Source organism: Ictalurus punctatus, chromosome 14, assembly GCF_001660625.3.
Source record: "Ictalurus punctatus breed USDA103 chromosome 14, Coco_2.0, whole genome shotgun sequence".
NCBI lineage: Eukaryota > Metazoa > Chordata > Actinopteri > Siluriformes > Ictaluridae > Ictalurus > Ictalurus punctatus.
In genome coordinates, this window is record NC_030429.2 from 18983353 (window position 1) to 18996064 (window position 12712).

Below are 12712 nucleotides of genomic sequence, written 5' to 3' on the forward strand. Positions count from 1 at the left end.
TCAGACCTTTATTTTGAAGGGGGGAAAAGCCGGAAGTGCGACTGTAGTTACGTTCAGCAAATGATCCCGGGCTCCGTTATTGGTTAAGAGTATAGCTTAATCAAAAGAAATTAATCAAAGGTGAGGACTAGTGATGCTAGTTAGCGGATTTTACAATGCGAAGTTATTAAATGAACGTTTGTGTGAAATGGAAGATCTTGCGTGAGGCTTGAAAATAAACAAGTGGACCATCTCGTTGCTAGCTAGCTAAACTAGGTACTGTAGATTAGCGGTTCAGTCTAAAGCCGCATGTTGCCTCTGTAAATAGTGCGGTATGTTATTTAATGCGCGGGTTTTATTTATAGTAACACAATATATAGTCCATTTTTAAATTTCCTATACAGGTGTCAGGTAGCGGCGTGGAACTTTACTGAAAACTGGATGTTTAAAAACAACAACAACAACAACAATAGAAACCCTCAAAGAATTTGTAATGGTTTTAATGGGAATTGTATTGGTTTTAATAGAAAGTGTAATAGTCCCTGTGGGTCTCTAGCGGTAATTTGTTGCCTTCTATTGGTGGCATGTCATGTCTAGTGGATATCATTAAGGAACAATAGTGGTAATGGTTTTGATGGTTTGTAATGGTATTTGTAGTGGACATCATTAGAATTTCTGTGATGGTCTCTATTGGGTTTTTTTTCCAGCAGGGAATGCGCTGTAATTGCATTATTAATGTATTGTTGATCTATTTATACTGCCAAATGCAGGTTCCCCATCTGTGTGTTAGTTTAGTGCTGTGTTTTTGTTTTCAGCTATGTCTTCTGACCCTCTCAAGAAACGCAAGACCAAAGTGATCCGGAGTGATGGCGGCACTCCTGAAACTAAACGCGTTCGGGGAGAAGGAGACCAGGTCAGTGTCCACCTTTTTCAGATTAAACATTCAGATTTAGAGACACTATAATTCCAAAGTTTTTAAATGAAACCCAACATAACTGTTCAGAATGGATTGTAGTAATAAACAGGGGTGTCCCATAAAGTCCCCAGTCTCTGCAAGGCTCCTTCCCTTCAATTATGGGTCTTAAGTAGTTAGGTGTCCTAAAAGTCTCCATACATAGAGGACTGTGTTTGCCAGCACCACGTCGCACCACCATATATATATATATATATATATATATATATATATATATAAACTAAGCATGAGAAATTTTGGAAGACATTTTGCTAGAAAGTGTTAATTTTCCCTATGTATGGAGAATTTTGGTACACTTTGCATTCCCCCAACTGTGATGCATCAGTTGCTTATAAAGCTCCTCATTGAAAATGTCAAGATAAAAACACAAATGCAGTTACCATGACTTACTATTACAGCACATTCAGAGTCACCTGAGTGACTGAAATGCTTTAGAGCTTTATGATCCATGTAAAAGATATCTTACAGAAGTTCTCTTATGTGTGAGGAGAAACAGAGATGATGCAAGGCTCATGCCAACTGTTATTGACAGGCAGGGTTTCCAGTTGCTCTCGACCCGTGTTGGCTGGAGGAAGCTGTTGTCAGTGAGGACTTGTTCATCAAAACACTCTTCAGTCTCTAAGCCAATCTCGCACATCTCTGTTTACACTAATTACACTAGATGGTTATCTGCATGTGCATATATTCTCTTAGACCAGCTGATGGATACGAGGGAATGCACGCACGCACATACACACACATACACACACATGCACACACGCACAATGTCTAATGCATCTCTAACTGCGTGTGCCTCCATTAGGATGTGCGTACGTATAATGAAGAAGCGGAACTGGAGGGTCGAGACCCTGAACAGGATTACACCCTGTATAAATACACCTGTGAGGCACTGGCTACACTAATGGGTGAAATCCAAGAACTGAAAGCCAATGGAGCTAAAGAAGGCGTGAGTACCTTCTTTAAAAAATACCCAAAACTGTCAATATTGTGTTAAAGCGGAGTGTAACTCGGGCAAACCTAAAACTATTTGTGTGTTTGTGTATCCAGAGTGTAGAGGTCGAAGCAAAACGCAGGCAAGGATGTGTTCACTTCATCACTCTGAAGAAGCTGAATCGTCTGTCACACATGAGGCTGAAGAAAGCACGGGATCAGACACACGAGGTACACACAACGCGTGCGCTTGTCTTTTTTTTCCCATTTCTTGTCTTTCTAGCGCACTTATGTGGAGTTGTGATTTATTATTTTTTTTTTGCAGGCGAAGCAGAAAGTGGACGTGTTGCACCTACAGCTGCAGAATCTTCTCTATGAAGTCATGCATCTTCAGAAAGAAATCGGCAAATGCCTCGAATTCAAGTAAGTGAGGAGACCTTCACGTAGCTTGTTGGAACCGTTTTAAGCTAGTCTTTTGACATTCCTAAGTACGCTTTCACAGTTAGTCATGGTGCTAGATTGGACCATTACCTTACCGCTGACTTGTTTAAAAATAATAACATTTCATTCTATTTCTGTCTATTTTTCTCCCAATCAAATTACTTACTACAGTGGTTCTCATCCCTTTTGAGTCTGGGACTACCCAAACATTTCACAAAAGAAACGTACAGAAAAACATGGCACTGCTGACCAGAACTAAAGGAAACAGCTGTCTGTTTTTGGCTAAGCACTATTGCATAGATTTATTTTTTGGTGGCTATTTTTATACTGACTGTGTAGAAGGTTTTTTTTTTTTAATGGAAAAGTCATTCTCAAAAATATATTGTGTTTGTAAGAAAGAACAATAATTAGGGGGTTTGATCTTTTTATCCTTTCTGGAGATTTATTGTATCCTGTAGGACGTGCACATTTTTTGATTGCAAGTCTTTTTATTGTTAATTTTATAATACAACTGACAATAATCTCCCCCCGTCCCCACCACACCATTGTTTCACATAATCTTATACATATTGCTTAACTGTAAAAGCTCTCCTATAAAATTTAGATGAAATCAGATGAAAGAATTTCGGTGAGAGGAGAAGAAGAAAAAAATAAACTGAAGTAAAAATAGTAGAATAAAATATTCTACTCTATAACATATACTTTTGACCACACAGGGCCAAATATAGTATAAAATAAAACCGAGGCAGAAAGAAGGAAAAATCTCAGACAGCAAAGATTTCAGTTGGATCCATCTTGTGGATATGCGTCAGCAACGGCTGCCAAATAGTAAAAAACCTTTCACTACAGCCTTTTGTGGAGTACCGAATCTTCTCTAGTGTAAGATTACTGCACATTTATACAAAAAAAAATTGTAATAATATTTTCAATTTAAAAGCTTATACCATGAAATTTCAGCCATAATATTCCTAAGACCAATCTTGACTGTTTTTCAGTGTGCTGTTGTACCTTAAGCCTATATATATATATATATATATATATATATATATATATATATATATATATATATATATATATATAAAAAATATAAATATAAATAGAATAAACCATGTTGTGTTTGTGTGTGTAGGTCTCAGCATGAAGAGATTGAGTTAGTCAGTGTGGATGAGTTCTTTAAGGAGGCCCCAGCTGAAATCTCCCGCCCTCATCTCACCAAAGACGACCCTCACCAGCTCACGCTCGCTCGGCTGGACTGGGAACTGGAGCAGAGGAAGAGGTGACAAATGAGAAAGAATAACACGCGCACACACAAGTCCACCACACAACCTCTCAACGTACACGCATATAGGACTCCAGAATGAATTGTAATTTAATCATGATCACAATATTTTGCTTCCAGTCATTTAACCTTGATGACTTACGATACTGATGAGTATGGTTAAAAGTGACTAATTAGCCAACATTAAATGTAGTTTTTTAGAGTCTTTATTAACTTTTGGAGTATTTATTTACATATTTTAGCTATCTATTTGGCTTGTCATGTTTAGCATTTAAAGGATTCGTTAGATTAACGTGGCTAGGAACTGACCTTATGTTGATTAAAAGATTTGCACATCTGAAGGAGTACAGGCTTGTTATGTGCAATAGATCATTTCTTCAGTATTGACAAAACAATCATGTTCATAATTTTAGCCATTATCATGTAACCCTACGGTGTGCAGGGTTTTAAAAGGAACATGATTGATTAGGATTTGGTTGTTGCCTATTGTATTTTAGGTTGGCCGAGCAGTACAAGAGCTCGCTGTGCACTAAGGAAAAGATCTTGAAAGGAATTGAGTTGAAGAAGGAGTACCTGAGCAGTCTTCAGCCAGGACTGCACGCTATCATGCAGGTAATTCACGCTGTACATTTACATGGACAACGATATTCTGATATTAACCCGATTAAGACGATTCTCTGATTAAGAAACTACCATGTAAACAGTGATTATTGATGACCTTAATCCGACTAAAGTCATACTCGTAGTAAACACAAATCGAATTAAGACGTGGAGTATTCCTGTTTTAGTCGCATTATCGAAGTGCGTTACGGACATGTATTACACCTGCTAAAGTGTGTACATGTACTTCGGTTACTATATAGTAGGTAAGTACGCGGTTTGGGACGCAGCCCACGGCTTCAAGCAGTCGTCTACTTGCACGTATAGCATGGCAAATAATTAACTGCACTTGAAGCTTTCGTAAAATTTCAAATCAAACACCCAAAATGGTATACATATGAACTGTATGTTGATGCGTGAAATTCTGGAGGGAACGTCCGATGGCGTGGCGTGGGGATGTAATGACGTGTGACGTTAATCGATCTATTATCTATAACATGTAAAACAGGAACGTGAAAGGAATATTCTAAAAGCAACTCTTGTAAACACCTTAATCACAATACTGTCTTACTCAGAATAAGGTCAATAATTAGATTACTGCTATCCATGTAAACGTAGTCACTGACAGAAGTCAGACTGTGCCCGGATTGTTTATTTGTTTTGATGAGACCACCGTGTACTTTTATCACTTTATCAGATGTGATCAGTGATTAATCCCAGGTTTTAATCACATCCATTGCTTTTATTTCTACTGGAGGCCATTTAATCTAACTAAACTACAACATATCCAACAAGTAGAGGAGCTCAGCTTGCTTGGACTAAGCATGATGCTACATTTACACTGTGTTTTTTGATTAAAAGTAGTAGCTAATCTGGCATTATGTATTAATGAATCCATTAACAGTATTGAGCGTGCTCTAAGCTGAGGAAAGAAATCATATTGACCAACCTCTCTCTCTCTTCTTTTTTTTTTTCTTTCCCCCTCTGTTTCTCCCCCCCTTCCCCTCTCAGGCGTCTGTGCCTGTTCAGGAGTACTTGTCCATGCCATTTGAGCGTGTGCAGAAACAGGCTGAGGTCGCGCGGCACCTTCCTCCTCCTCTGTACGTGCTGCTTGTGCAGGCCAGTGCTTATGGACAAGCTTGTGGTAATGCAGCTGCTTCTCTTTCAAACGATGCATTTTTCTTTTCTTTTTTTTTTTTGGTTCCAGACTTGTTGACTTTTATAACTGTTGTATTTCATACACAATCAAAGACATGTACAAATAGTATATAAGTGCAGCTGTTATCGTCCATTGATGATTGTGGACACACGTGTTTGTTTTACAGACAAGAATCTGTCTATGTCTATCAGTGGAGATGTGGATGAAGCCAAAGCTCTTTCCAGACCACCCGAGGATTCTCAAGGTAAAAATGTGCTTTTGTAAATATGCTTTTGTGCAAGTCTTTTCTTTAAATGGTTTCTTTCTTTTGGATGTCTGATTCTGATTATATAGAGTGATACTTAACAAATGTAAAAATTCATTCAAGAAGTGTTTTAAAGAAGCTTAGTTTATGATGTCACAAAATGTTTTTTTTTAGAGAATGGGAGGGTGACTCGAAATGTTTAGCCTGGAAACTTGTTAAATATTACTTACCATGAGTCACTGGGAATATGACACCTGTATCATGAAATGCTACTCGTGTCTAACTGTAACAAAATAAAATAACAAAAAAGTCCAAATGGATTAAGGTGATTAATCGTGTGTCTGTTTTTTTCCTTAAGATGATGAGAGTGATTCTGATGCAGAGGAGGAACAACAAAACACTGTAAGTCAGTCTCATTTTACCCATTCTGCGGCATTCTGCCCTCTAACACTGATTTTATCCTGTTGATTGTTGCAGAGAAACAAAAATAAAGCTAGATTTGGAGTAAATCCTCACAAATTCCTGTCATTGTTACCACTTTGTTTTTGTTCAGAAACGACGGAGAGGTACTGTCGGCGGTCAGCTTGAGGACAAGCGTAAAGAAATGCTGAAACCGCATCCTCTCTCGTTGTGCATCGACCTCAAGTGTAAAGGTGTGTGTGTGTGTGAGTGTACAGAACAGTCAGGGATTAAATTTCTCCGTTGCTACGATGGAACTGCGTGAATTGAATTGCAGAGGGGCCATTTATAAGATCAGTGCAGTTCCGAAGGAGGAAAAAAAAGGGGGATGTTACAGCGCTACCAGGTCATTCAGGTTAGCTAGCATGGACGGGCTTCTACTGAAGGGAAGGCTACGATGTATCAGAGATCGCTAAAAGTATAAAAAAATAAAGGTGGATGGGTTTGGCTCAGTGAAACGAGGGAGAATGGCAAGCCTTTTAGGTTGTGGGCCGAAAAAAATCTAAACCGCCAGGTATGTGTTTTTACACGGTATACCACAGGAGACTTCAATATGGCAGTAATGGCAAAAAAGCGCTAGCTTGCCGTCAATCCCTGAGAACAGATCAGTCCCTCCAGGATTTTGCGATCGCAGAAATGAACGCAAAATCAAGCGAACGCCACAATATTCAGAGGAGCTTGCAATTTTTCGAAATTACAGCAGATTTTCTGCAGATTTGGGCCAAGACTAGTTGTGTGACTTCATCATAACGCACATTCACCCGAAGCCTTCTTCGATTCACGTGTGTTGAACATGAGTACAGCTAACAAGTCTCATGCAAAACAATATCTGGATGTTCTACACAAAGGTGGAGGCAACGTATTTTGCACACCATGCAACATTGTCATAGAACATTGTCACTTTCCCGCATAGAAAAATGGCTGCTGTGCCTTGAATGCTAAAGGAAAAGAGTACAGATGAATATAAAACAAACAACGGGCCCTTTAAAATGAAAACTGTTTTTACACTTTATGTTAATGAAATTCACCGATTTTTATTTGGTGCTAAATTTGAATTGAACTGTTAAAATGTTTCAGTATTCTTTTAATTATATATATATATTATATTATATTATATTATATTATATTATATTATATTAGAGAGCCCAATGGTTCTTGAGGTCAGAAAAGTAATAAAAATGTGTACTGAATGTTGTCTCTGGTATAACTTTTTAATCATAGAAAATGATTGCATATGTGTCTTCACTGGTAGTTGTTTAAAAGAAGAATCCTGTGCTTGCAATTTTGCCAGTCCAAGTAGTTTTCTGCAAAAAAACAAACAAACTCCAAGACGCATGACAAATTTAAAAAAAAAAAGGCAGCAGTAAAATCAAGCAAAGAATGTGAAATTCTGTATGGACGAGCGATTGCGCAATTCATTTTGAAATGCTCTTATCTGCATGGCCATGATGTCTGTTCTCCCTGTTCTGTTGTAGATGGCAGTGTGTTGCATCTGTTTTTTTATTACCTGATGAACCTCAACATTCTCACTGTGAAAGCAAAAGTTTCGGCCTCTGCAGACCTCTCAGGAGCCATCAGCGCAGGGTGAGTTATCATGTTCTTCAGGCCATTAAGCAATAAAAAAAAAAAGTGCTCATCACGGGAAAAGGTGAAGAAGCTTGAGGAAGCTGTTCAGCTTCTAGACTATTAACATTTTCCTAAACAACACCTCTCTTGCTGTGTAGGGAGCTGCTGAACCCAAAATCTCTGTTGAACTGCCTGTACGCTTCTGATGATGGCCAAGAAACCCCCAACCCTACCAACCGCTACCAGTTTGACAAAGTGGGGTAAGTCAGACTACAGCTGGTGTTCAGACATATTGATTAGGGAAACCAGTAATGTCAGGGCATCAGTTTGGGAAGTAAAACGTGAAGCTAACAGATGTCCCACTTTCTTGTTCTATAGCATCACAACTTTTTCTGATTATGTGGCTGACTTTGGACATCCATACATCTGGGTACAGAATCTTGGAGGATTACAATTCTCCAGTGATAAACCGCAGGTATGAGTGTGTTCCTGAATGTACAGTTGTGCTCATAAATTTACATACCTCTTGCAGAATCTGCAAAATGGTAATAATTGAAACAAAAAAAAGAGGAATCATTAAAATTGCCTTTTGTTTTTATTTAGTTCTGAACTGAATAAGCTATTTCACATAACAGATGTTTACATACAGTCCACAAGAACAATAATAACTGAATTTACTGAATTGAAAAGTTTACATATGCTTGATTCGTTACTTGGATGATCAATGACTGCTTTTATGTTTTGTGATAGTTGTTCTTGGGTCCCTTGTTTGTCTTGAGCAGTTAAACTGCCCACTGTTCTTCAGAAAAATCCTCCAGGTCCTGCACAGTCTTTGCTTTTCCAGCATCTTCTGCATATTTAGACCTCTTTCCAACAGTGTCTGTATGATTTTGAGATACGACAACTGACGGACTCGTACATAACTATTACAACAGGTGTTAACATTCACTGATGCTCAAGAAGGCAACGTGATACAAGGGGCCAGCGGGATGTAAACTTTTGAACAGGATGATCAGTGTAAATTATTATTTACTGCAGCACTTTTGATGCCATGCCTGTTTTGTTTTTTTGGTTTGGTTCTAAATAGTGTGATAATTGTTTCTTAGCATGTACTGTTTCAAAATACTGTATGATTGTATTTATGTATTATATTATAGTCTCTTGCACATGTACTGAGTTAAAAGAATGTTTATGGATTCGTAATGAGATGCTGTCGTATATTTGGTCGTAACTATATTCTTTTATACGTTACAGAAAGTGTACTAATGCGTACCACAAAAGGTCTGAAGATATGTCAGTTTACACTGTCAGTTTATACTGCACACCTTACGTTCTTAATAAAAATAGATCCCCCTCAAACCATCTATTTGGCCAAAATGCAATAATGTAACTAAGTACATCCATACTCACACGTTTTGGTTTTGTCCCAGGATCACGTCTGTCTGGAACAGGGTTAAGATTCAATTAGAAAAGGTGTTTAGTTGTACCATTGATAGGGACCCTTGGTTTTTTTATATTGGGAATTGCTAAAGACAATATTAATCGTACACCTCGTCAAATCCACATCGCTTTTAAACCATAGTTTATTGCACATAAATGCACCTTGATAACTCTGATAAACCACCAACAACTAACGTCTGGTACAACGAAATTATAAAAAATCTTTTCCCTTGAGCATCTGAGTGCTAGACTTAACGGCGATTATACCGAGTTTGATCGTATTTAGTCTCCCTTCATCTTCATCCTCATACATAACAAATTATTGAGTGTGGTCAGATAAGGCGAAATCTTATATTTGGTATCGTATTCAGTAGTGCTGGTGTTATGACACGTGCTGTGTGTTCATCTCCCATGGCTATCTATATTTGTATAAATGATTCGTCTTATACGTAATAGTGCTGTAATAATGAATGCTGTTTTGCCTTATTAACAAAATAAAACTGACAGATTTCGGTGACTGACCACTTGCAGGTGGAAGGGGCACGCAGTTCTCTCAGTGCCAGTCATATGGAGCGCACCATGAAGCTGCTGAGAGGACGCCTGCTGTCTCGCCTGGCCTTGCACAAACAGTTCAGCTCTCTAGGTTCACACTCTTCATTGCCTTCAGCATGCTTGGTTTTGAGAATATAGTAACAAAAGAATAAAAAGAAAGCCTGTTGATTTGAAAGCACACTTTTAATGGAAGCCCCAGGGCAGTTGTAGAACTCTACACTGGAAATTCAATTCAAAAATATAGCTGTTATACTCTAACAATAACCATAATGTCTGGCTCTTCCTAAGCTGTAGTTTTATTCAACTTTCCAACACTGGCGTTATACAATAAAATGTAATTATGTATCGTTACTTGTGCCTCCTCTGGCGTTTATGCGGCATGACCCGAGGTTTAGTACTTTGACCTACAGTATGTTGATTTAACATTTACAAAATCTCCCCTTTGAAAATGAGTTTGAGTTAAAGTTACAAATACCACAGACTGAAATGTTCATGGTAGCATTCTACAAAACGTACAAACGTTTATTGACGACTCCAACAACTGCCCGATACTTCCATTTGAGGTGTTTTAGTTATTTTCTCAGTGCAGATTATGTTGAAAACCTCTGTGTTTACAAGACAACATGTTTTACTGATGTTTGTATCCCTTGTTATAGAGCACAGCATAGTTCCTGTCTCCACTGAGTGCCAGCATCTCTTCCCGGCTAAAGTGGTCTCTCGCCTGTCTCGCTGGACTATGATGAGCCACCAAGATTTCCTGGTACGTCTGTTTGTTTACAGGGACTTTTCATGCTGTCATAGTACACTCAGAATCGTTTTATTGACTCGTTTACAGAATCAGTGCACTGTTGTTCAGCGTGAGCTGACGTTTGTCATAAAATACAATACAAGTCACACTTTTAACTTCATTTTCAGAATAAATACCTGTATACACGGTGGCCAGGACATTTTGTGTTTGTGTGTGTGTGTTTAGGAGTTAGGCTTTGTGCAGCATGTGGTGCAGGCTGGCCTGGTGCGGGAGACTGACCTGTTCTTCATGGCAATAGTGGAGAGGGGAACGGGTGAGTAGGTATCATGGTAGATACTTTTCACTTGGACTAAAAGCACAAAATGAAAAGGCAAACAAAGCATGGGATTTAAATCTCTAGGCAAACATTGTTTTCTCGCAAGCTTACAGTTTTGTAAAAGCTCCAGTGTGGTCTAATTTTGTGACACATTTATGGCTCTCAGCTCGTCTTCAGGCTGCGGTGGTGTTGAATCCTCGCTATCCAGAGATCGCCCCTCTCTTCTCACTCTCACTGCTCTGGAAAGGAGAGCGCAGTGGACGCACAGATGATAACCTGCGGGTAAGAACAGTAGTAGTGTGCTGTTATACTCAGTCTGCACAGGATTTTGTGATTTATGTGGTGAAAAATGCTTGATTTTGGCTTGATTTCCAACATTTTGTGATGAAACTTGTGGAGGTTTTTTTTTTTTTTTTTTTTTTTTTTTTGCGGAAGCTGGCGAATTTGCAATCACACGAAATAGTTTTGTATGGTCTTTAGCAGTGATGTATGTTGGTAAATGAGACCTTTTTAGCTGTACTCATGTTCGACGCACATGGTTATGATGACGTCACATCACAAAAATTGCAAGCTCCTCTGAATATTGCGGCGTTTGCTTGATTTTGCGCTAACTTCTACGATCGCAGAATCCTGGTAGGACCGTATATTTCAAGAGGAAATGATGTTCTGATTCAGAAAAACGTCTTTTGACGTTTGAAGATTACGGCTATGAAATGAGCTTGATAAATCTATGAATCTTAGTTTGTATTTTGATTAATCGATTACTTAGATTATTTAAAAAGTATATTAAATACCAAAATATTTATTTAAAACGCTCTCCCAAGTGGGTAAATTTTAAAACCGCCCACTTTCGCGTCGTTGTGTGGACTGAGACAACTGGGATATTTTAAAAAAGAAACGTGTTTTTAGTCATGTGACCCATTCAACTCAAAACAAACAAGATGGAGGACAACGTTGTACTGCTACTGTTGTGTCTGCGGTCCAGTAGGATTGTTAAAGATTAATATCATTTTGTTACAAACTTGTTTTGTTTTTACGCACGCACAGTATAGGGACATAAGCGTTTTCAGACGTTTCAGTGTGGATGAGCAATGTTTGGAAAACGTTTGAAAATGCCAGGGTAGAAAAAGCAGTTTTCAGATCTATCCGGATTAATGTGTATGTAGCCTCAGGTTTTTTTTGTTGTTGTTGGTTTTTTTTTTTTTTTTTTTTTTTTTTTTTTTTTTAAATTGTGATAGGTTGCCATGTTTGCTCCACAAAGAAGCCTAAAGCAAGTTTAATACTACAAATGTACCTCTCAAACTGTACACTCTACAAGTCTAACAGCATGGCTTCTATTGGAATATGTAATTTAATATTTAAAAGTTTCCTGGGGCGGCATTTCAGAACTAGTCCAGTAGCCTCTAGCGTAGTGTTTGGCTGCACAGTTTAACTGTGTCAGCAACTGTGTGTTTATAAGGTTATATTCTGTATGACATCATGTTGTGAGCACCCTTTCTGATTGGTTCTTCTTCGGACAGGCGATGGAGAGCGAGGTGAATGTGTTTAGATCTGAACTCCAGGGACCCCGACCAGGCCTGCAGCTACTGACCAACCAGATCCAGCGTCTATGTGTGTGTCTGGATGTTTATCTGGAGACTGAAAGCCAAGTGTGTGACGGCTCAGAGGGTCCGAGAGAATTCCCAAGGGAGAAGATGTGCTTACGCTCTGCCAGGTAAAGTGCACAGTCGTACACCATCACCTGAGATCTTGTACCAAAGTAATTACCAGTTGTTTGTTTATTTTATATTTCACATTTCACACACTTTAGCCACTGATTAAAAAATGTCTTTCTTGACTTCCAGGGGACCTAATCGTCTGAAGCCTTTTAAGTACAACCACCCTCAGGGCTTTTTCAGTCATCGTTAAATCTTTCCCCTTCTCTACATTTTACCTTCTTTTTTACAGCTTGAATAATTTTTCAAGTGTTTGATTCTATATTGTACTGTTTCACTGTTTAGAATAAGAAATAAAACACTTTGTGATA

At 38.5% G+C, this 12712-nt stretch overlaps 1 protein-coding gene across 2 annotated transcripts; it reads left to right on the forward strand.

The window, feature by feature from the left end:
• On the forward strand, window positions 1-12712 carry thoc5 (THO complex 5). 2 transcript variants are annotated; one of them, XM_017485524.2, is made up of 20 exons: window positions 1-120; window positions 795-892; window positions 1755-1898; window positions 2000-2113; window positions 2208-2305; window positions 3453-3599; window positions 4100-4214; window positions 5214-5346; window positions 5528-5605; window positions 5964-6007; window positions 6159-6258; window positions 7540-7648; window positions 7789-7890; window positions 8009-8105; window positions 9602-9713; window positions 10279-10382; window positions 10596-10683; window positions 10853-10968; window positions 12207-12400; window positions 12531-12712. In XM_017485524.2, the coding sequence occupies exons 2-20, from the start codon at window positions 797-799 to the stop codon at window positions 12592-12594; spliced, it is 2055 nt and encodes a 684-aa protein (XP_017341013.1). In that variant the 5' UTR covers window positions 1-120; window positions 795-796; the 3' UTR covers window positions 12595-12712. The 2 variants fall into 2 exon arrangements, with proteins under 2 accessions (XP_017341013.1, XP_017341014.1); XM_017485525.3 differs by having other exon boundaries at window positions 117-255.

What these genes read in the sequence shown, in the direction of transcription:
- thoc5 (XM_017485524.2), top strand. Translation starts at nt 797, where the DNA reads ATGTCTTCTGACCCTCTCAAGAAACGCAAGACCAAAGTGATCCGGAGT. An exon ending in CCAATGGAGCTAAAGAAGGC is followed by an intron (nt 1,899 to 1,999) that starts GTGAGTACCTTC and finishes TTGTGTATCCAG; the next exon opens with AGTGTAGAGGTCGAAGCAAA. An exon ending in GCACAGATGATAACCTGCGG is followed by an intron (nt 10,969 to 12,206) that starts GTAAGAACAGTA and finishes TTCTTCGGACAG; the next exon opens with GCGATGGAGAGCGAGGTGAA.